Source organism: Zosterops lateralis, assembly GCF_965231275.1.
Source record: "Zosterops lateralis genome assembly, chromosome: 15".
NCBI lineage: Eukaryota > Metazoa > Chordata > Aves > Passeriformes > Zosteropidae > Zosterops > Zosterops lateralis.
Genome location: NC_139775.1, coordinates 11,460,360 through 11,482,765, shown reverse-complemented (window position 1 = coordinate 11,482,765; position 22,406 = coordinate 11,460,360). Strand labels below are relative to the sequence as shown.

The 22,406-nt window shown below is 44.4% G+C and overlaps 2 protein-coding genes across 4 annotated transcripts in view; both read left to right on the top strand.

Moving 5' to 3' along the window:
• The window catches only part of ABAT (4-aminobutyrate aminotransferase), a 70,568-nt gene that overhangs the window by 4,958 nt on the left and 43,204 nt on the right, over positions 1 to 22,406 (top strand). The window contains exon 2 of the mRNA XM_083872579.1: positions 15,196 to 15,219. The gene's annotated coding sequence lies outside the window, so the exon portion shown is untranslated. The remainder of the gene's footprint in view (positions 1 to 15,195; positions 15,220 to 22,406) is intronic.
• METTL22 (methyltransferase 22, Kin17 lysine) lies at positions 435 to 11,616 on the top strand. Of its 3 annotated transcripts, none has more exons than XM_083872549.1 (11): positions 435 to 532; positions 1,992 to 2,321; positions 4,651 to 5,001; positions 5,377 to 5,417; positions 5,503 to 5,647; positions 6,128 to 6,199; positions 6,295 to 6,348; positions 6,889 to 6,969; positions 7,919 to 8,021; positions 8,811 to 8,979; positions 9,494 to 11,616. In XM_083872549.1, exons 2-11 carry the CDS (start codon positions 2,111 to 2,113, stop codon positions 9,527 to 9,529), a joined length of 1,263 nt encoding a protein of 420 aa, XP_083728675.1. In that variant the 5' UTR covers positions 435 to 532; positions 1,992 to 2,110; the 3' UTR covers positions 9,530 to 11,616. The 3 variants fall into 3 exon arrangements, with proteins under 3 accessions (XP_083728675.1, XP_083728676.1, XP_083728677.1); XM_083872550.1 differs by lacking the exon at positions 435 to 532 and adding an exon at positions 690 to 701; XM_083872551.1 differs by lacking the exon at positions 435 to 532 and adding an exon at positions 728 to 824.

Sequence of the window (22,406 nt, the reverse complement as noted above, 5' to 3'; positions counted from 1 at the left end):
AAACCCCGACCGGGCCCGGGCCCTGCCCTCAGCCCCGGGGGCCGCAAACCCCGACCGGGCCCGGGCCCTGCCCTCAGCCCCGGGGGCCGCAAACCCCGACCGGGCCCGGGCCCTGCCCTCAGCCCCCGGGGCCACAAACACCGACCGGGCCCGGGCCCTGCCCTCAGCCCCGGGGGCCGCAAACCCCGACAGGCCCCGGGCACCGCGCTCAGCCCCGGGGGCCTCAAACACCGACCGGCCCCGGGCCCCGCGCTCAGCCCCCGGGGCCACAAACACCGACCGGCCCCGGGCCCCGCGCTCAGCCCCCGGGGCCACAAACACCGCGCTCAGCCCCGGGGGCCGGCGGGCGGCGGCGTCAGCGGAAGGAGCCGGAAGGGGCCGACACCTCCGGAGCCACAGCGGGGCCGCGGCGGCGGGAGAGGCGGGACACTGAGGGGAACGGGAGAGAGAGAGAGAGAGGTGGGATCAGAGCGGGGAATGGAGGGAGAGGTGGGATCTGACTGGGGAACGGGAGAGGCCGGACACGAGCGGGGTACGCGGGAGAGAAGGGTGGAATCTGAGCGGGGGGAAAGCTGGAAAGGTGGGATCTGAGCGGGGAACGGGGGAGGTGGGATCTGAGAGAGGAAAAGCGGGAGAGGCGGGACCCGAGCGGGGAAAAGCGGGAGAGGTGGGATCTCAGCGGGGAAACGCGGGAGAGAGAGGTTGAATCTGAGTGGGAGGAAAGCGGGACAGCTGAGGCCTGCCGAAGGGACGCGGGCCCGCCGTGGGGACTCGGGACAGGCGGGTTCCCCCGCTGGGGTCGCGGATCCTGTCGGGAGTCACGGGTCCTGCCGGAGGAACGCGGGACAGACGGGTCCCCCCTGGGCACACGGGACAGGCAGATCCCCCCTGGGCACACGGGACAGACGGGTCCCCCCTGGGCACACGGGACAGACGGGTCCCCCCTGGGCACACGGGACAGGCAGATCCCCCCGTGGGCACACGGGACAGACGGGTCCCCCCTGGGCACACGGGACAGGCAGATCCCCCCTGGGCACACGGGACAGACGGGTCCCCCCTGGGCACACGGGACAGGCAGATCCCCCTGGGCACTCGGGACAGGCTGTTTCCCCCCGGTGTAACCCCAGGCCGTGCCCGGCAGCGCTGCCCCGGCTCCTGCGGCCCCGCCGGGACAGGGCAGGTTTGGGGCTGGCAGGAGTGAACAGAACTGCACAGATACAGATACAGAGACTGTCCCTAAAGCCTACCGTGTTCTGGGTGTGGGTATGATGGTCCAGCACGATCTGGAGCATCTCTCTTACGAGGAAAGGCTGAAGTTAAAAAGAGATGACTGAGGGGGACTTTCTTAATGTGTATTAATATCAAAGGGAGGGCTCAGAGCATGGACCAGGCTCTAATCCCTGGGGCCCAGCAATGGGGCAGGAGCTGATGCCCAGGAGGAACTTCCCTGTGCAGGGACCGAGCACTGGGACAGACTGTCCACAGAGTGTGCGGAGTGTTCCTCACTGGAGATATTCCAGAACCATCTGGAGACCATCCTGTGCTCCAGAGTGACCCTGCCTGAGCAGGGAGGTGAGACCAGATAAGCCACTGTGGTCCCTTCCAGCCTGGACCATTCAGTGCTCTTGTTCAGGCACAACTGGATGATAACAAATTCAGCATAATCATTCGAGGTGTTCATTCCAACACAGGAAATGGCCTTATTCCCTTTGAAGACCTTGATTTAGCATTGTACTTCTTGCAGTTGTGGTAATGTTTGGTTTTTTTCAAGGGAGGTTGTTTGTAACACAAGCAAATTAGTTCTTCCTAAAATACACAGTGGCTGCCACTGAATTACTGACAGTTAAGTAAGTGAGGATGCTGTAAAAGAGGGCATTGGAGCATTGCTACTTTATTGAGCAGTGTCATCTGATTTTTATCTTCTGAAATACTGCTGGAGCAATGTTCAAACTGTCAGGCTACAACTAAAAGCTGCCTGTGTTTGCTTTTAGGTTGAATATCCTGATGAGTAACTTGTCTTGGAGCGTGGTGGGGCTCACAGGATCACACCTTCTCAGAAACCATGTCCTGAGGTTCCCTTGGTGAGCAAAACTTACCTGGATACCTGTAAATGGAGGAGAATGGAATCCCTTTGTGGCAGCACTGCATGAGGGGCTGTGAGCACTGCAGATGTTCCTCTCACCAGCACCCTGGGGTGGATCCAGCAGAGGAGGAGATGGATAACCCCACGTTCAGAAGTGACACTGTGCTGTCTGATGTCCACTTGCACTGCCCCAGCAAGAGACACCTCATGGTACGACTGAATGCAGTTGGGCAGCCAGGTAAGGGATGTGACACTGGTGGGGCTGGATTTTAACTGTACTCATGTCTTTGTAAGGCTGAATCCTCCTCTGAGCGGTTGATATTAATAGTTACATATTTTATTCCAGTTATAAGCAGAATCACCTCCTACTCAGGCTGTAGAAAGAGGGCTAGCTGTATTCTCCTCCAGAAATTAACTCCAGAAATGAAAACTTGTAGACAGCCTGTCTTAAAAATTAAAATAAACTTTAAATTTTTGAGAAAAAGTAGCTAAATTTACTCACTTGCAGGTTTAATTTAATGTATTTGTTCATTGAACAATAGGGTCAGTATAGCACTTTTCTCATGAAATTAACTCCAGAAATGAAAACTTGTAGACAGCCTGTCTTAAAATTAAAATAAACTTTAAATTTCTGAGAAAAAGTAGCTAAATTTACTCACTTGCAGGTTTAATTTAATGTATTTGTTCGTTGAGCAATTGGGTCAATATAGCACTTTGGGAATCATGATTAAAAATAAGGTTGTGATGTTTCTTATACACAAACAAAAGGTGAGAACCCAAGGGCTTGAAATAGTGTAACTTAAGTTTAAAATAGAAACTATCAGTAATTAATTTATCAAGTTTAATAAAATGTTTATGTGATGGTTTACCATCTATTCCAGGGGAGCATAACAGCTTTCTTTGGGCTTTGTGATTTTTTTTTTTTTTTTTTTCCCCAAAAAAAAAGTCAACATGAAAACTCAAAGTAGCAATGGATTTAAGGGACATAGAATTTGAAGAGTCAAGGCCATAGAGGAAATGAGTTGGCAAATGGCCCTGGCTGATTGCCAGCTTGTAGGTTGTTATAAAGTTGTCAAGGGAACTGACCTTGAAGCTGCTGGCAAAATGTTCTGTACAAAAGTCCTGCTGTGACAGAAGTGTTAATTGTTTTTTCAAAGCCAGTTGTGACATAAAAAGATTAACTTCTGCAGCTGTTCTGGTGTATGACAATGTGAAAAATTATCAAAGTAGGCCTGACAAAGAAATGAATAATAATTTTGACTCTGTTCAGGTCAAAACCCAGGTAATTAATGCTGTGGTGGGTCTTCATGCTGTTTGACATGGGTTTGCTGTGGTTGTGCTTGATGCAAAGAACCTTTCAACAGAAGGAAGTGACAGTGTGTTCCACACTGAATGAGCTCTGCCTGGGAAATTCCTCTGCTTATTGAGACAAGAGTTGGATTGTAGTATGACAGCCTGTAATGCCATAACAATCTACCAGTGCCACTTTGCTGTGCTTTGGGGAAGTTTATGGGGAATTAGTCTCCTCCTCTTTGAGTCAGTTTGACTTTCCACCTTTTGAACGCTGTAGAAATGCAGAGGATCAGAATGGACTTGGAGAACAAAGCATTTCATTCACTGATGGCATCCTCTAGTCCAGTTAGGTTCATCTGGCCTTCATGCAGATAGTGGAGACTTTAAAAATTCCTCATGCTAGGACAGGCATTGAAGATTTTATTAGATCTAGCTACAATGGTCTCACTAGAGAGGAATCTCAGTCAGATTTCACCTTGGAAACATCTTGCCTACAAAAGAAACTGGAATAGAACTCCATAAATTGTGAAATTGTATGGTATTCAGGCAGTACAGATTCCTGTAATTAAAATTGCAAGGTCCATGTTTCAATAATTTAAAATTTTAATAGATGCTGATGTCACTGAATGATTGTTGTAAAAGACTTTTTAATTAATTTGTCATTGAGAATAGCTTCAGTCATTTAATCTCTTTGAATAATCAGTTTGAGTACTTAAAAAAACTTAGAGAAGTGTCAGCTTTGTGTCCTGTGCACTTATTTCTGCTCTTAACATACTGACTCAATTTCAAGACTTGAATTCCTAAAGACTTTCAAAGCAGTAAGCAAAAATTCAACTTGCATTTCACTAGAACATGCTTCTTTCTTACAAGATAGGAATCTTAACCAAAATAAACTAATTCTAATATATATTAATATTGCTTTCAACTTAGTTTGAACTTCTGTGAACAGAACTTTTGGAGGATGTAAGAAGGCATCCCCTCTGCCAATAGTTAAATATTACTAAATCAGGTGAATGTGCCCATTGTGACTGTGCAGATGCTGGGTCAGCCAGTGGACTGTGAAAGTGCTTCACTAATTTCTGCTAATAGAACTTAATAATAGAAGTATTTCTTCATAGCAAATAAAAATATGCTTCAAGTTACCTGTATCATCTTTTACTCTATAGATTTTTAACACATGTAATGCCCACCAAAATCTCATGCATGTGGAAGCTGTGCACAGATTCTGCCTCATCTGGTGTTTAACCTTTGCCCCCCACACTGTGTTCTTACAGTATTCCTGTCATATTTCAAACTCCTTTGGAGCACAGAAGATTTGGCATCTGGGAAACACGTGAGAGAAATCACCACAGGAAGAGAACACCAGTGCAGAAGTGGAGATGAACTGTGTGACAAAGACAGCAGTAATGTGAAAAAAGAAGGAGAATCAAATAGTGAAGGAGTAGAAGCTCTGCTGGATGATGATGGAGACTTGGAAGTGGTCAGAAGGCCTCGAAGTGCCTCTGATTTGCAAGCAGAGGATCTTTTGAGGGATATAGCGTGCCCTGTAATTCTGATGAAAGGGAAAGAAGATGCTTTTGAAGATGAAGAGCGGGAGTGCACTTGCAGTGATGTTGTTAAAATAGGTAAATAATAAGTTTTCAGTCAGGGAGAAATGTGGCGAATACGTTTCTGTAAAACAAAAGAATAATAGGTTTTCTTTAGAAATGGAACAGTAATTTGTTAAGTGAAAGAAAATAATGAACACAATACTGTGATATTGCAACTAAAAATTTACCTTTTTTCTCTGGAAGTGATTTGGGCAGTTGAATACCATGGCACACTCAGTGTTCCTTAGTTAGAGTGGGTGTTTGGTATTATCTAGCATTATTCTGTAGAATGAAGTGTTTAGTTCTATATCTGAAAGGGAAGCATGGCTTAGAGTTTCAAACTCGCCACGGTGGCACTTGATGTGAACAATTTTGAGATAATTATTTTCTGCTCTACTCTCCTTTCCACAGAGCACACTATGGCAACCCCCTTGGAAGACGTTGGGAAACAAGTACGTGTTGTGCCTTGCAGTATCTTGATTTTCATGGCATGTGCTTCAGAACTGACTCGGTTTTAAGTGCTTCCCTTGTCCCCAGGTCTGGCGTGCTGCCTTCCTTCTGGCTGATTACATTCTCTTTAAAAGGGACACATTCAGGTGTTGCTCTGTGCTGGAGCTTGGAGGTGGCACTGGGATTACCAGCATCATCATGGGCACAGTTGCCAAGAGAGTTTATTGCACAGGTAAGGTAGTTCTTGTCAGTTGAATATTTTCCTGAAACTTCCCAAAGCAGTGCTTTCATCCCGGTATTTTCAGACTCATCTGTTCAGTTATAGTGAATCACTTTTTATTAATGCATATCAATTTGAATCATTTTTTATTAATGCGTATCAATTTGAAAAATAACAGGAACTTTCTCAAGGGGCTGAGAAGGCTCAAGAGTTTAAAAGCAAGATATGTTGCTGTGAACTCAAGATAGTGTGTCCAGATTAAAATAGGTAGTGTAGGGATCCAGCTTCTTTCTTCAAGGGTTGCTCAGAGCTTAGGACTGAAAGACAAAAGGAAGAAGGATACTAGGGAAGTGTTCATCATCAGTGATAGAGTTGCTCTGAATTTTCCTTAATCTCATGGGCTTGAGAGAAACTTTGAGTGTTAGTTTGAGAGGCATGCACGACCCATACAAAATATTCTTGTTTTTAATATCATTGTCACTTCTTTTCCAGATGTTGGTGAAGATCTTCTGGCCATGTGTGAGCAAAATGTTGCATTAAACAAACACCTGATGGAGTCAGGAGGTGGGTGCTTTATGGTCAGATCTTGACTCTTTCTTTTAGCCCAGTTGCTGTCTGAAAGGCCATTTGTGACTGATGTGATCTTTCTTCACCCCCAGGAGGGGAAATTAAAGTGAAAGAACTGGACTGGCTGAAAGATGAATTCTGCACTGGTAGGTGCTTATAATGGGTCCTTTCAGATTGGGCTTGGTGTTTGGTGTTACATAGTCAAAAGCTTCTCTTGGGCCTCAAAGACAATTCTGGTTAATGATAATACTTGATACTGCCAGTTGAAAAGGTTTTATGTTTTACAGACTTTCAAATAAAGATTCTTTTCATGAAGAACAAATTTTTAAAAGCATGATAAAATGGGAAGAATAATCAAAACTTATATAAAGACATCTGGGGTTTTGTTCAAAGGTGTGCTTGCTTCAAATGGATTTAAAGCAGTGATCTTGTTACAGGATTGTGAATTCTGAAGTGAAAGAAAACTTTTGCTTGCCAGTCCTCCAGCCTTGGGAGGGTTGGACATAACACAGAGAAAGCAGAGGACTGGGGAAACTTCAGAAAATGAATAGGGAAGGTTTTGATTTCCCTTGAGTGGTGTGCTCTGTTTATGGAGGAGCAGCTGCCCACAGGAGCTAAGAAGTTCCTTTTCTCCAGCCATTTGAGACATTTAATCATGTACACCAAAGCCATACTCTTTCTTACAGATCCTGAAGCTCCTTATAGCTGGTCTGAAGAAGAGATTGCTGATTTGCTTGATCACTGTTCTGTGATAATGGCAGCTGATGGTAGGGAAATATAAACAGTAAGCTTTTAAATCAAATAATAATTTAAACATACCTAGTTTGTTTTTAAAAATCTAATAGGTCAGATCCTTACCTAATATGTCAAAGCTCTGCCTTATGTGTTCCTGCCTGTATTTTTCTTTTCTAAAGGCTTATATTTACCTTCTGAATTAGCAATTATGAGAACAGATGTTGCAAGCTAGTAGCTCTTCCTTTTCTTTGGTGTGTTAATTCTTTATGACTAAACATAATCACAAGTAACTAAGGAACCAGAAGAGTTGTGTTGTCCTGTCCTTGTCTTGTATTACATAACTTCTGTGCAAATAATGATAAATAGGTTGTTAGACTAAGATTTTCTATAATGTGAATAACAGTTACAGATGCTGCACTTTCCCATGGAGTCTATCCCTTTGGATATCACTTTTTTGCTTTATTCTCTTGCTTATGTGAAGGACTTTAAAATTACAGGCTAGCTGTCTCTATAGGAAAACCATTGTTTTTGATCTACAGATAAAGGAGAATTGGGTTTAGTTATGACATTGAAATGAGTTGCAAGATTACTTTCAAAGGAGATTTGGTTATAATGGCAAATTAATTATGGCCTGATGTGGGTTTTTGTAAGAAAAGAGGCTCTCTACTCTCTAATACCCTGTTTTTTTAGCTTTGTAGTAAGATTATTTCCAAGCTGAGAGAATTCTTGTAAAAGCTTGTAAATTGTCTGACAAATGATTCCCATTCTGATGAGAGAAAGCTTAAAGAAAGCCTGGCATAAAAAGCAGCAGTGAATACTCCTACAGGGTCAGCTGTTGCCATTAAAAATGTACTTTGCACTTAGATAAAAGAGTGATTTGTTTGATTGGAGTAATCAAACTAAGACCTGGTGTTTCATAATGCACACTTAAGTAAATTCTATCCTTAATTATACATACGCTCTTAATCTTGTTTTTTGTAGTGTTCTATGATGATGACCTGACAGATGCCTTGTTCAGAACTCTGTATAGAATCACACACAACTTGAGAAATACTTGCACAGTTTATTTAGCACTGGAAAAGAGGTGAGTTTTAGCAAGAACTTAATAGAAAAAGCCCTAAACACTTTGTGTGTTTTAATTAAGGGTTGGCTTCTGATTTTCATTGTATCAGATGATCACAGGCTGCAGTGTATGCTCAGGACAAGCTTTTATTTTTAATTTTTTTTCCTACATGCTTAATTTTTATCAGTTCAGAACTTGAGTTTAACAAGAGTTTGCCTTTTGTTGTCCGACCTTTGCCTCACCTTAGATAACCTCTGTGCAAATAGGAATAAATAGGTGGCTACATTGATATATTCTAAAATGCCTGACAACATTTGCTATATATTTTTGAGATCACAGGGCGGAATTAAGTGGTTTAGAATTAGGGTATTTATTTTCTAGCTTAAGCAACTCTAGAACAGTTTCTTTTGTTTGCTTTAAAGAAATCAATGAATGCTTTTAAGTAGTTGTGCCTTGGAGTCCATTCAAAAGCTGATACACAAATAGGCTTTGCTTAAATCTCTAGAGATATGTAAGCAATAACTCTTCCTGTGGTTTGCTGCCAGGTGTTTGAACAGGAAGCCAAGCCAATGATTCTGTTGTGGCAAAGTGCCCTAAAATCAATGGAAAGATTCATCCAAGAGTTACTGTGTATTGATGCTGACATAACATCATCTCTGCTTTCCAGGAATGGGGTTGTACATTTTTTTGGCTGCTGAAGGGAGTTAATTATGCTGACAAGCCCCATTTTTTTATTAGCTGAGGGAAGTAACACACCCCTTAAAATGCCAGTATAGGAAAGATGTTCTAAATTAAGTACTCTTTTGCCAGGCTGAACTTCACTTTAAGACATATGGATGTTACATGTGAAGCCTACAGCCACTTTAGAAATACTCTAAACGATTTGGAGAACCTTCAAGATGGAAAAATGAAATATACAGTGGAGCCCGTTAAGCTTGATTTCTGCCAGTTCCTTGTTTATGAGCGAATTGAGCAGTTGGTAAGTGGCATTCATGAAAATAAATGGAATGTGTTAGGCTAATCATCTCAAATTAGTTATCAGCTGTTTATGTAACATTAAGTAAGAACAGGAGAATAAACATTATCTTTTATTTCCATTTAGCTTTTTTGAATTGAAATGATCCTTGTTTGTGCTTACATAATCTGTACTAGATTGGCATGTCCTGGTTTTGGCTGGGGCAGAGCTGATTTTCTATCAGCAGCAGTAGAGATTCCGCTCAGTTCCTCAAAGGATAAGAGCCTTCTACTTTGTAAAAGGCCATTTCTGTGATTGAACTGGAAAATGGGACCAATATCCTCTTCTCATTTATTTTCTTGTAGGAGAGCTTTCATTTCACACTTTTAGTAATTCCTTTCCCGGTTCAGAGTTCAGGAAATAATATTCTAATCTCTATGAGGAAGTCAATTAGCTGAAAACTTCTGTTGTTGAGAAACGTGCCAGATGTAATATTTCTGGTTATATAATGACCTCTGTATTTTTTCTGCTCCTGCAGGAACTGTGGAAGGTCATGGCTGAACACCTGACGTGACAGGCCCAGGAGAAAAGAGGAGATCTTTTCCTAAGAAGAAGGGCTATTTTGATGTTCCATTAAGATAAGGATTTTCATCCCAAGAAAAGCATCTGTTGCTTTCAAATCAAATTCCTGGTGGAATTTGTTCTCAGAAAGTATCGCAAAGGAGTTTTGCTTTACTTTGTTGGTTTTGGCACTTTGATTTTTTGGAGTTACGTACTTGGACATGATTTGTTTGATGTTTGTGATACCTGCTGGATGCCAGACAGTGGCAGTGACTTGATGACTTGCTCTTTGGGATTGATGACTTCACTTTTAGAGTCTGGCAAATAAGTATTTAACCTTTTCCATGTGGCTGATTTGCAGATGTCATGCATTTCCCTTTTTAGTTTACACAACATGGACACCGTTCTCAGTCTTGTCCCAGTTCCACACATAATCTGTATTTATGGACACTTGTGAAACAATGTTCTGGGCAAGACTTGTTTGTTATTAATGAAATTTTCTTTAAGAAATTTGTTTATGAAACTTGGCCCTTAATTCTTGGTTTTCCCTATATAAATCACTCTAGGTTAGGGCCACTGTCTGAATTGAAAGGAGACAAGATGCATTTTGTTGGAGCCTCTAAAAATACTCCACAGAGGTTTTGGAGTATAGGAGGTCAACCCTATATTGTCCTGCAGGAATTTTAAGCTATTGTGTCCTAGGCAGGTTGAGGGTGAGAAGGTACCACATAAAGGGAGATGTTATAGCTCTTGAAATATTTGGAATTTTACCCTCAGCATATACATGTGAGGTTGGGGATAGAGAAGTGGCCAAGAATGTCTTGCCCACACAAAGGGGGGCCTCTGATATCTTAGTTCTGGATTAAAATAAAACGTATTTATTAAATCTCTCCTGTGTTACTGATGAAACCCAAAAATCTGCTCGTACTTTTATAAATGTTATGTGCACTGTTGTGTTTATATCACTTTGCCATATGTCCACTGCCATGGAAATCCTTGTGCCCACTGCATTCCTCAGCACCAGGAGAGTGTCAGTGATGGAGCTGTTCCAGCCTGGGACTTGTGGGAGTGTTCAAGATGTTTTTTAGAAGTGTCTGATGGACTTCTTGAAAGCCTGTTTTACATTTGGTGTAGATCAGTTATTTCATAACCTGCTTATGTGGGTGAAGACTTATTTCTAATGGGATGAAAGGTTATTAGATGATGGTGGCCATTCCATGTGAGTACAGTGAGAGTAAAAATTACATTACGTTAGCACATATCTGCCTAGATTAATACAAAACTTCTCTTTCACAACCCTCATTTGAACTTCAAAGATAAAAAACTGTATTTTAATCCAAAGTTTTCCCAAACTAGTGTTTGTTGGTTTGTTATGTTAATAACTTTGGTAGATTCAACTATTTTTGAATGTAGCTGCTTATTTCAGTAGTGATTTTTTGAAGGCTGTACAAGAATCAACTTGAACTGATGTGAAATAGTGTGAGCAGTTAGGGAATCCTGTGGTTTTTCTCACACAGGATTTCTCAAAGTCTTTGGAATTATCAGCAGAAGCTCACCTGCAAATCCTTCATTTCTGTGAAGGAAAAGAAAGTAGGCACTGAATTTAAAACCTATGAATATTTCTACTCCGCTGTGGAGATTAAGTTTTCATGCGGAAAAGTGACTTTCTCTTTTGCTAAATAAAGTCATCAGGCACTTGGCAGCATTTCTGGATCTGGTTGGCAAATCCAGTGGTCGTCCAGATGGATCATTTTCTGGAGAGAGGAACATAGAGGAGGTGAAGGGGAACTGCAGAACCCTTGCGGTGCACTTAGTTCTGATAAAAGAGAGGAGTATCCAAATCTTCTTGTGAAGTATGGTAAAGACACATGACCTTCCAGGAGGAATCTGGTTTGAAATAAATTGATTTTCATTTTTGTCACTGCCATATGGTGAAACAACAAATACCTTTGGTCAGAAGAAGAACTTGAACTTTTATGTGACACCCAAATAAGCATTGCAAACTAATTGCATTTATTTTTTTCAAATATTTGTTAATGTGAAACTTTGAGAGTTGCTTTGTTGTGAACGTCTGTGTGTCATTTTGCAGTAGAAGAAAGTTGAAGGCACTCCCTTGGTGGGATAGATTCTGTGTATTTGTCATTGCTGGGTGTTCTCAAGTGTAGGTGGCTATTTGTAGGCCACCCTTGTAGCTCCATCTGCTGTACAGCACTTTGAGTCAAAACATTTTACAGTTTGTTCGACACCCTGTTCCTTTCTAGTTTGACAGTATTGTATTTTGGAGTAACAGTTTAGGTGGCATGCGTGGTTCTGCACTTCTCACCTATACTTACAGATGAAGTTACGGTGGAAATAATCCTGAGAAAAAGGTGGCGTTTAATTGCCTACTTTTTGACAGTAGCTTTGCCTCCAGCAGTTTGGGGTTTTCAGGAAACATTCTAGGAAAAAGTGGATGTACTTTGTGTTTGTGTGTGGTGGGGATTTCTCATTCCTTAGAAGATGAGGACTTAAACTGGATCTCAAAGTTTTATAGAAAATAACTATCACGAGATTGTTCATTAACTCAACCATTTGTGGACTTCTACATCCACCACTAGTTCCAGTCCTTTTCCATTTTCCCCAGAGGATTAAGGGCTTTGTCCCTGGCAATTGCATTTCTGGGGTTTGTTTGCTTTGTTTTCTTTAATTCTGGTAGACAACATCTTAAAACTTGGAGAAATAATTTTGTGCATCAGAGATTTCTACTTGCTGAGCATATTTTGTGTTACAGTTGTATATTTTCCCCTTCCACAGTGTTGGTTATAGCAGTTTTGCAATTTGAATTCTGATGGTTTTGATTCCCAGGAAACCTAATTTCAGGTGTACTTCTGGATTGGATCAATGAGACCTCATCCATCTGACTCCTGTGATCCACTCAGGGCCAGCAGGGGGATCTGTTGCTGGGGGTATAAGGAAAGAGCAGATGAAATATTTTGCTGGCAAAGGATATCTGGGTCCACTTTGGAGTTATGTGTAACTGTGCTCCCAATGTGGCAATGCAGGGTGTATTAGCAAAGCTGATTTTCCTCAGTCCTGTGCCTGAAAGCACCACTGCCTGCAGTCAGACTGCCACAAGTGTGACAGCCAAATGCTGCTGCTGACTTTAAAGACAGTTATTGGTGCTGAGTGTTGGCTACAGGAAACTGAAGGCTGCTTCTGAAAAGTGGGTGCTGAATTCTTGTCTGCTTGTTATGGTGTGGCAAGGATAGCTGCCTGTCTCAAGCTTGCAGAGATTTTTCAATCTGCAAGTAAATTAAGAAATATTCACTTAATGCTTAGCAAATTGTCTTTAGAATGCAGTTCACCTCCTGAGTGTGATCATGGTATTTGTAACCTGAACACTTTGAAGGTTCAAGTGAAGTAGGATTTGAAAATGAGCTACTTCTTGCTGCCAGACTGTCATGGTGTGATACAGGTCCAGAGCTCTGTGTTCTTTTACAGACTCATCTTGACCCTGACTTTTTGTGTGTCCTTTGCATCTGTGCTGGAAGTTGGTGCATTAAGACAATAAAGCTTCCTCTTGAGAATTAACTGCCTCTTAATGCTGCCAGCAGTGCAGTCAGCTGTGTCAGTACAGCACATTGCCTCAGAGAAAGTTTCCCCCAGCAGATGGCACATGGAATTTCTTTAATAATACCAGCACCTAAAAGCATCAACAAAATATCTACATATATAGATATGTGGGTGCTTATTTACACATTGCCCAGGCCAGCCCCACTGGTGTGAGCAAGAAGAGATGCAAAGGAACATCCCTAGCTTGCAAGTGTATTCTCTAAGCTTCTTGAGCAAATATTCAAACAGGATACTCATTAGATAGTGAGTAAGATTCATAAGATGTTAATAATAATTAGATGTAACATAATTCCTGTCTCAAAGTGAAGTAAATATACATATAATAAAGTAGGCAAGAAAGTTGGCAGGGAGTTGGACAGAAGATTTAAAAAAGTAAAGTTTACTGCTCTGTTAATTTTCTGTGGGATGTCAGTAGCAGGTTTACATTTTAGGATGATCAGAATGGGCACCAAGAAATTATCTGTTCTGTATTCCTCTCAAAGCAGAATCATATTCATCTGAGAATCTTGATAAGTGTTTGTTATCAAAGGCTCTCATCATGGAGATCCTGTACTTCTCCCATTAATCTCTTCTAGTGCTTCCTTATCCTTTATGATACAAATGGCTTGCTGCCATCTGAATGGCCAAACTGCCGCCTCTCCTGCGATTTTGGACCATTAAATCTTTCTTGCTGGAATAAACAGACAGACATAAGGGTTCCGGGCAGGGTGAGTGGAAATGAGGAGGCGTAGATGGGCCAGCCTGGAGTGGTGTGTGCAGGGACAGAAGGATCCTCTAAAACACCATCTGCAAACTGATGGTGTTGCAGCACAAAAGAACAGCTCTGGCCTCTCAGAGCCCGCAGTGTTCCTGCCTTGTGTCCTCTCCAGCTCTCCTGTCTGGTGGCTTTCAGCTGCTCTGCCCCAAGAGCTGCTCCAGCATACTCCCTGGAGCCTTCCATGGGGGCACTTGAGGGCTGGGCAGGGTCTGCCAGCTTCCCTCTCTTGTGACCCAGTGTGCATCCTTTAGCAATCCCAGTTTAGCAATCCCAGTTTAGGAATCCCAGTTCTCCCCAGAACTCTCCCAGTTCTGAGGAGTCACCCGGGCAGGGAGAGGGTGCCCATGTGCTGCTCACAGGAGAGGGGATGGAGGTGGATATTTCAGAAGCTCTTATTGCAGCCAGGTCTTAGGTTTTGAAGAAAACCAAGACTGCGAATGAGACATGGAATTCTGTAAGATGAGAGTCCAGGTAGGGTTCAACATGCTTGCCATAAGTTGCGGACAAGATACATAATAATATTTATTCCTGTGTTGGAGCTTCAAGGGCAGCACTGTGTCTGCAAATAGCACATTGCTGTAGCAGAACCAAACAGCAGCTGAGCAGAACTCAGTGTGGGATTTGAGCTGCTTCATCCCACTACTGTCCACAACAAAAACCTGTTTTGTCTAGGTCTGGCTTAAATGCTGGTGAAGCTTTGGGTTTCCAATTTGGAGTTTAACATCGCACTAGGTTGAATTTGAATTTCAAATCAGATTTAGAAGACCAAGAGACTTTCTCTTGGTCGCTGCCTTTGCTAAATTAAGTAGGTCCCAAGTGGCGGCAGGTAAATATGAGGCAATAAGGAAAGGACAGCGGGTCTTTGTGGAGCTGTAACAGCGCAGGCACGGATTCCCACGGCGGTTAGGAAAGAGATTCCGCTCCGCTGCCCGTGTCGCGGATGGGCGGCAGCCCAGGGGCCAGGGGGACGGGGGGCAGGCGGGGAGGAGGGCAGGGAGCCTTTTGTCGAGGGGCCACCAACGCTCCGAGCCCCGCCGGCCCTGAGGGTCCCCGCTGTCCCTGAGGGTCCCCACTGTCTCTGCCGCCCCTGAGGGTCCCCGCCGGCCCCGCCCCTCGCGCTCCGCCCCGCCCCTCCCGGCGGGGGCGAGCCGTGGCCGCGCTCTCCCATTGGTCGCGCCGGGTGCGGGGCCGCAGGCGGCGGCGCTGATTGGCTGCGCGGCAGGGCGGGCCCGGGGGCGGCGGGGCCGGCGGGAGCGCGGCCGGCCCAGCCCAGCGCAGCCCAGCCCGGCGCAGCCCGGCGCGGCCGCCGCAGGACGCGCCGCCCGCACCTCCCGGTGAGCGCCCCAACCGCGCGGGGCCGCGGACGGGCCGCTGCCCTCACCGCCCTGCCCGGCAGCGGGACTCCGCGCGGGTCCCCGTCTTCCGCCGCCTCCATCCGTCCATCCCCTCAGGCGGCGGTGCCCGCTGTTGCCGGGCCGGCCCCGCGCCCCCCGCCGCAGGCTGATGCCCTTCCGCCGGGTCCCCCTGCCGGGAGCGGGGCCGGGCCAGGCCGCCACCGAGGGGTTCCCGCCGGCGGGCAGGGGTCGCGGGGGCCGGGGCCGTCCTGCCCGCTCGGGGGGCCCTGCCCTGCCCTGCCCTGCCGTGCCGGACCCGGGCCTGGGGCCGGACCCCGCGGAGCCCCGGGACCGCGGAGCGCAGGGGCGCGTTGTGCTCCCCCCGCGCTCGGCCGCGCCGGGAGGCGGCTCTGGGATGATGCTCTGTGCACCGCGGACCGGCGGCCGGGCCCCGGCACGGAGCTGCGGCGGGGAAAGGGGGAAAAGGGAAGGCGGGGGCACAAAACCCGTGAGGAAACAGCTGCGCGCCCTGGGGACAGCGGCGCTGGCTCGGCCTGGAGGGCGCCCCTGGTTGAGGTGCTGCAGGCAGCTGGTGTTAGTGGAGGCCTGGTGCTGCTCTTCAGCTGAGCTTTTCAGGGTCCTGGTGATGCAAAACCCAAGCCAATACCTCTTGCTGTGGTTTGATGCATCCTTAGCATCACTTCCCTTACGGTGCTGAAAGTAGCACAGGGCTCTTCAGCCAGAGCTTTGCCTCTGCCCGGCCTCTTGGCTTTTTTTGCCTCTGTGATTCTCCATCTCTGTTTATGAAATAAACAGAGAAGGAAATGGTATGTAAAGAAACTGAACTGCTGTGGGAGATTTCCAAGTAGTTTTGTAATCAGTAATGAATGTTCAGACTTGCAAATATTGGATTTTGCCCTGCAGTTCAAAGGGACAGTTGATGGGGATGGACTCTTAAAAGGGTCTTTGCTTTTATGGTTTGAGGCAAGGAATTTGGTAAAGGTTAAAAGCCAACTGGTGTAAAAGGAGGGTAATAGTAGGGTTACCTTCTGGATGCTCTCCAGTAAGGAAATTACCTATTGAATCCTGTTATAATCTGGTTATTGTGTTATAAATTGAACTGGCAGTTTTGCAGTGCTTGTTACATTGGTTTCTTGTTGTAATTGTCTTTTCTGTAGTGTGAGTATTGGGCAAATTCTGTCTGGGGGGTAGTTTGTCTTCTCTGCCTGGAGTTACAAATGGAGACTTGGAGGTCAGTGATTCAAGTGCTGGATCACAGCTCATCATACTGAAGCACAGCATATGCAAAGAAGGATAATACATGGATTTTGTAGTGTTTCTCATTCTCAGTGTTTAAAGCACTAAAACATCACTGGTCTGACTGTACAGATAGGGAAGCTGACAGAGATACAGGGAAAGAAAGCTGTTACTGCAGGGTACATGTCAGCCCTGTGGACTGGGAATCAGTGTTCAGGTCTTCTGTGTCTGCAGTGTGTGTGTGGCTCCTCCTGGACAATCCCCAGTGCAGAGGACAGTGATTCAGAGATCTGCAGATAAATGGAGACCTGAGTCAGTCCCTGTGTGGTGTTATTAGATGAGCTGACCTCTTGTAAAATAGGTGTGGGGAAAATGCAATAAAATTGTTTTATTAGTCTTTCATTAGGCCTTTAGTCTTCTGAGGGATGATGGCCTCGGAGGCATACTGTACAGTGAGGTGTCTTGTGCATCCAGACACAAAGTAAACTCAAGTAAGTGGATAAAATTGGATATTTATGCCCAGAGGCAGCAAGCAAGCACAGCATGCAAATAAACACCAAGCAAATCAGTAGGTGTCCTGCTGGCAGCTGTGCTGTCATTGGGCAAGGAGAACATCCTGATCTGGATTTTTTTTCAGAAGCAGGGAGGAAATCAGATTCTTGCCTGCCCATGTGTATGTTCATTCAAACCAGCTCTTGCTGCCCCTGCCAGCAGCTTGGGGGTCTCCAGGTGGTTCCCCTTGCCCTGTGTGTGTGGTGTGGTGCTTAGCAGCCAAGTTGGAGAGCAATTTATCCAATGCCTTGTGTCCCCACAGGCCCTTTGGGCAGCAGCCCAGCTGTACCTGCCTGTGTGTGCAGGTGCTACAGGTACCACTCCTGCCCTGGGAGTGCAGAGTCTTCCTCTGGGTTTGTGCTCTGAGTGTTGGGCCTGAATTAAAACAGCTCAGGTGATGCCATGATGTACCTCTGCCACTGCTTAGCCTCATAAATTCAGGGATTATTAGAGTTCACAGCTGCCCTGTGGCCAGTTGGATCTGTTTCTTGGCCTCTGAGCTTTGCTTCATGAGTTCTAGGATTGAGAGTCCGTTCCAGAAACACTGTTAATTTTTTTTTTTTGTCTGTTTCAATTACAAATTAAATTCCCTTCCTTTCTTACCCAAGTGAAGACAGCTTGTGGAAGTGTCTCAGAAAAGGAGGCTGTTGAGTGGCAGTATGTGTATGTGCTATATGAACAGGGTGGCACTCACTGTTGTATCTCTGTTGTAAACATACAACCCAGTTGTATCTTTAAATCTTGCTGGATTGGCTGTATACCAGAAACTTTAAATCAAATGGGGACTCTTTGAACTTGGATGAATCTCCTTTGCTCTTGGCTTTGCCTTTGTCAGAAGGAGCAGGGAGGAGAAAGGAAGAGATCTTGAGTAATTCTCAGATTTCATGTAAGACCTTTCTCATCATTGTTTTCAAATACGTTTTTGTTCCTCCTTGTATGTTGCACCTTGTCTGTCTCTATGCACAACTTTTGTTCAAGCAGGCTTTTCCAGTAGTGCCTGTTCTTCTTTTGCAGTTCTTTTTAAGCCCTTAAGAGTTTTTCAGGCATAGTGATGAGTCTGAATCAAATAGTGAGGTGTCTTATCCCATTTGAAAGAATAAGTGACATAAAAGAGCTGGGTTCCTTCAGAAGGAAAGCAGCTGGTGCTGATGTGTAGGGAGCTGTGAAAGTACAGGTAAGTAATGCAAAAATCAGGAGCAGTGAAGCTTAAAGACCAAGAATCCACCACACAGATAATTATCACAGTGGGTTCATCGCCTGTGGAAGGATGGATATGCTTTAAAAGTTATGTAACAGATTTATCTTTCCAGAGGCTGAAAACACCCTATTCTTTTTACAGATGGATCTGCTTTCAAATTTCTCTTCTTTGTGTACAGAAGAGGTTGCCTTAGGGGTCAGAGCTGATACCAACTAAAAGTAGATAATTCTTCCAGCCATTGTCCTGTGGCTTGAAAACAACCTCTGCTCCCTCTTGGTTTTCTGAATGTTGTGGTTGATTTTATCAGATCGTGGTCCTGTTGCCTGAAATGACAGCTATGGTCCAGGAAAACAGAGAAAGTGATATTTTCTTAGCCATATGGTGTTTGTGCAAAAACAACAGTATTCTGGGGGTTTTCCAAAGCATGCAAAGTGTCTAAAACAGAGAATATGGTCATAAACTATTTCTGTGGCTTTCAGGCTCTCTTTAGATCTGTGGGAGTAAGGTTTTCTACTATATCCTTGTATTAGATTGTCTGTCTTTCCTTTCACAAAATATTTTGCTCTTCATTTTCCATATTTAGCCAGTACTAGAAATTCATCAGAAGAATGAGGTAGGAACCTATGCTGTTATGTGTTGCAGCTCTTGGCTATGTGGAAGAAGAAGCTTGTCTCTCTTCCTGTCCAGTAGAGATAAATCTACTTGCAGCAGGGAGAATATTTTTGAAGGGTATGAATTTCTTTTTGAAAACAAATCCCATTTTTTGCAGCATGAAGTTTAGGTTTTCTTTTCCTAGTTTTTGCATTTGGAGCATTTTGAATTTTGCGTGTGACAGCTCTTAGAGCCATAAATTCTGTTGTGGAAATGGATCCATGTCCTAGCAAGGCTGGACAGTGATGGAATTATTTTATGGCACCAGCAAGGACCTGATCTCCTTAAGTCCCTTTGTGAAGGGTAAGGTTTGGGCACCTGCAGTTTCCAGGACACAGGTCTGAACTAGTGATAAACTCAACTTTTATAAAATGATAAAGCTTTGCTGTCCTGTTTGATGTGAGAAGCACCAAAGTCACTCAACTAAAACTACTGCCTTTAGTAAGTGCATGCTGTCAGCTTGAAGAAATGTGAACTTACTTTTCCACACTTAATTCCCCTTTGTAATGTCTTCTGCCATTATTTCAGTGAACCTCTCTCAGTTCTTATGCAGGAGATAAAGTATTTGTGTAGTGAGTGCTTGTATTGTATCAAACTCCTCCTTGGGGCTCTGGCTGAAAGGTAGTGCACTATAGAGCTTCTGTGGCAAGACACTTCAAAGGCAATAAAGCTTCAGACTTGGTGACTTTCCCATTCTATTTTGTGATTTTCCTGAAATGCAGCTTGGCATTGGCAGGAAGTGTTTACCTTCTTGTGACTCTTGGGAAACTTGGCAGTTTAAACACTAACATGTAGTTCTGCTGGTGTTTCTGGGGGATGTTCTGCAGCTTGCTGAAGAATTCATGTAAAAAGTCAGTATGTCTCAAATACACTCCAGGTGACAGGATGAAGTGCCAAATTTACTGGTTTAGCTGTGTAGCTGTAATTCTGAGAGTAGAAAAAACTTCTAAACCTATCTCCAGCTTTCCCTTATCTCAAACCCTTTAAAATATTCATTATTCCACCAGGAATTTCCCTTGCTGTCTCCAAACAAAGTTCAGTTTTAATTCTACAAATGAAAATACATTGCTTTGCAGCTGATGTGCCTGTATATAATTCTCTTTTGTTTAGGATTTTTTTAGCAATGGCCTCAGAATACCTGAAGTTTGAAACCTGGTGAGTTCAAGTACCTTGAAAATTGGCTGGATAACAGCAAAGTAATTGGACAATCCTTACCTGTCACCTGCTGGAATACACTAATCCAATTTAACCCTGCTTGGGTTGTGACAATGTGCCTTTTCCAAGGTGTGGGCAGCTGGTGGAACCCGTAAGAGGATGACACTTTTAGGAGTGCATCCCTGAGATGTCTTCCCAAGCAGAAAGCTGTTCCTTTCCCTCAGGAGGGGGCTGCTGTGGGAGAAACCTGGGAGTGCTTTCTTTGGTTTACAGTGCATTTGTAATCTGTGCTGACTCTCTTAGGGTGCCTTTTGCTGGGTCAGTGGAGGGGTTTGGGTTCAGGTTCCCATGTCAGTCTGTTCTCTGTTCCCCACAGACTGTGTTGCTGTCCCAGCTGTATGGGCCGTTTTTGGGAGCATGGATGATCCTGGAATCAGGGTCAGAGCTTCTCTCCTGCATTTCCTTTCCTCTCTTCTGCCGTCTGCATGTCATGAGCTCCAGATTTCTTCTCCTGGAGCATTTCAGCCTGCCTGCAGTGTCAGTGTGATGTGCTCTCCACTTCCACTGCTCTTCCCACACAGCTTTCCAGCCTTTGTGTTTATGGTGTCTCAGATCTGTTTTAGGAGCTCTTAGTCCTACCTATCAGCTCTAAAAACAGATGCTTCTGCCCAGAAGACCATTACAGCTCTGCAGGAGGCACGACAGAACATGCACTGTCCTGCTGAGTGAAGGAGCTGCTGGTGTGGAGAGGGAAGCTGGCAGGGGATGGGGTGAACTGAGGGAAGCAGCAGTGGGAGAGGAGCTGCCCTGCCTGTGCTGACAATGGACAGCCCAGCCTGGAGTATACAGCCCACCTGTGGGTGGAATGTTTACAGGAAACCTGGAAAAGTGTTACCCAAGAGTGTGGATTGCCAGCACGAGGTTTTCCCTTTCTAGTTGTTTGTTGGGGTATTGGGTTTTATTCAGGGCTTCTTTTTTATTCTCCCTCCCCTTGTAACCTTGGTTTCATCACTGGTTTCTCACAGAACAGAACAGTGGGTGTTGGGAAGACACATAAATTAGTGATGATGTTTTTGTGGTTTGATGTTTGGATATTTTTGATGTTTGGCTCAATTTTAAAGCATCCAGGTTCCATCAGTAAGTGTTGGACTGGGCAAAGCACAGGCCAGCAAGTTCCTCATGGAAATTTCTTCCCCAGTGCTGGCTGATTTCATGCTGGCTTTGTTGCCCTGTACTCTTGATATAAAATCACCTCTTCCTCTTTCCTCCCAGCAAATGAACAACCCTACAGATTTATTTTAATTTTTTTTTTTCACAAGAGATACCACCTCTTGCCCTTCCAGGCCTTTACCTTTCTGAATGAGGCTTCAGAAGCCACTGAGGAAAACAGGAAAAGAAAATTAGTTTGCAGGAAAAGGAAAGAATAATATCCCTCATTTGTATTTGTAACTCATCAAGCTCAATTTTGATTAAAGACTTTGAACATCACCATGGCATGCCAATTTTGGCTTCCTTTTTTAGTGAAAGATGAAGTTCCTGGCAGCATCTCTTGACAACAAACACAACTGAAATCAACTCCTATGTTTTAATTGGTCTGGCAATACTACAGAAATGGGCATAAGTAACATAAATATCATGAAAATTCAGTATTTTAAATAAACTTGGTGTAAACTAATAGCAGTAATAATTTCTGTTTGTGTTATGTTTTCTCTCAATTTGTCTGTCAGGTTCCTTCTCAAATAATGGGAACCAGCCATCTTGTTCTTCTCTGTTAACTCTCTTCCACATCTGTCATGAATACTCTTTTTTTTGCAAGGTTCTTGCTTCATATTGATGTTGTGATGTTCACCAAAAAAAAAAAAACCCTTAGGACACTGGGAGCAGGATGGAGGCAGTAAGATTGTACTGAAGCATTTTTAACAGCTCTCACTGTATATATCTGATCACATAAATGATTGCTTTGGTGGGAGTTAGAGAACATGACAGGTAAAAAAGCTGTTAGAAACCAAACCAAACTGCTCTGGGCAGATTTGAGGCATAAGATTCTTTATGGCAACAGGTCAGAGGGTAATCCTGCCACAGGGTGCTGTGGCCAGGCTGCAAGCCATGACTTCTCCATCCTTAACAGCTTCAACACTTCAGGCAAAGCTGAGCACACACACACTGATGGGCCTCTGTGGCAGGTGTAAGGGATGGGATTTACCTGTATGGACCATACTGCAGGTGTGAGGGGTGGGATTTACCTGTATGGACCATACTGCAGGTGTGAGGGGTGGGATTTACCTGTATGGACCATACTGCAGGTGTGAGGGGTGGGATTTACCTGTATGGACTATGTTACAGGTATGAGGGATGGGATTTACCTGTATGGACC

What these genes read in the sequence shown, in the direction of transcription:
- METTL22 (XM_083872549.1), top strand. Translation starts at nt 2,111, where the DNA reads ATGGAGGAGAATGGAATCCCTTTGTGGCAGCACTGCATGAGGGGCTGT. An exon ending in GAATGCAGTTGGGCAGCCAG is followed by an intron (nt 2,322 to 4,650) that starts GTAAGGGATGTG and finishes GTGTTCTTACAG; the next exon opens with TATTCCTGTCATATTTCAAA. An exon ending in CAAGAGAGTTTATTGCACAG is followed by an intron (nt 5,648 to 6,127) that starts GTAAGGTAGTTC and finishes CTTCTTTTCCAG; the next exon opens with ATGTTGGTGAAGATCTTCTG.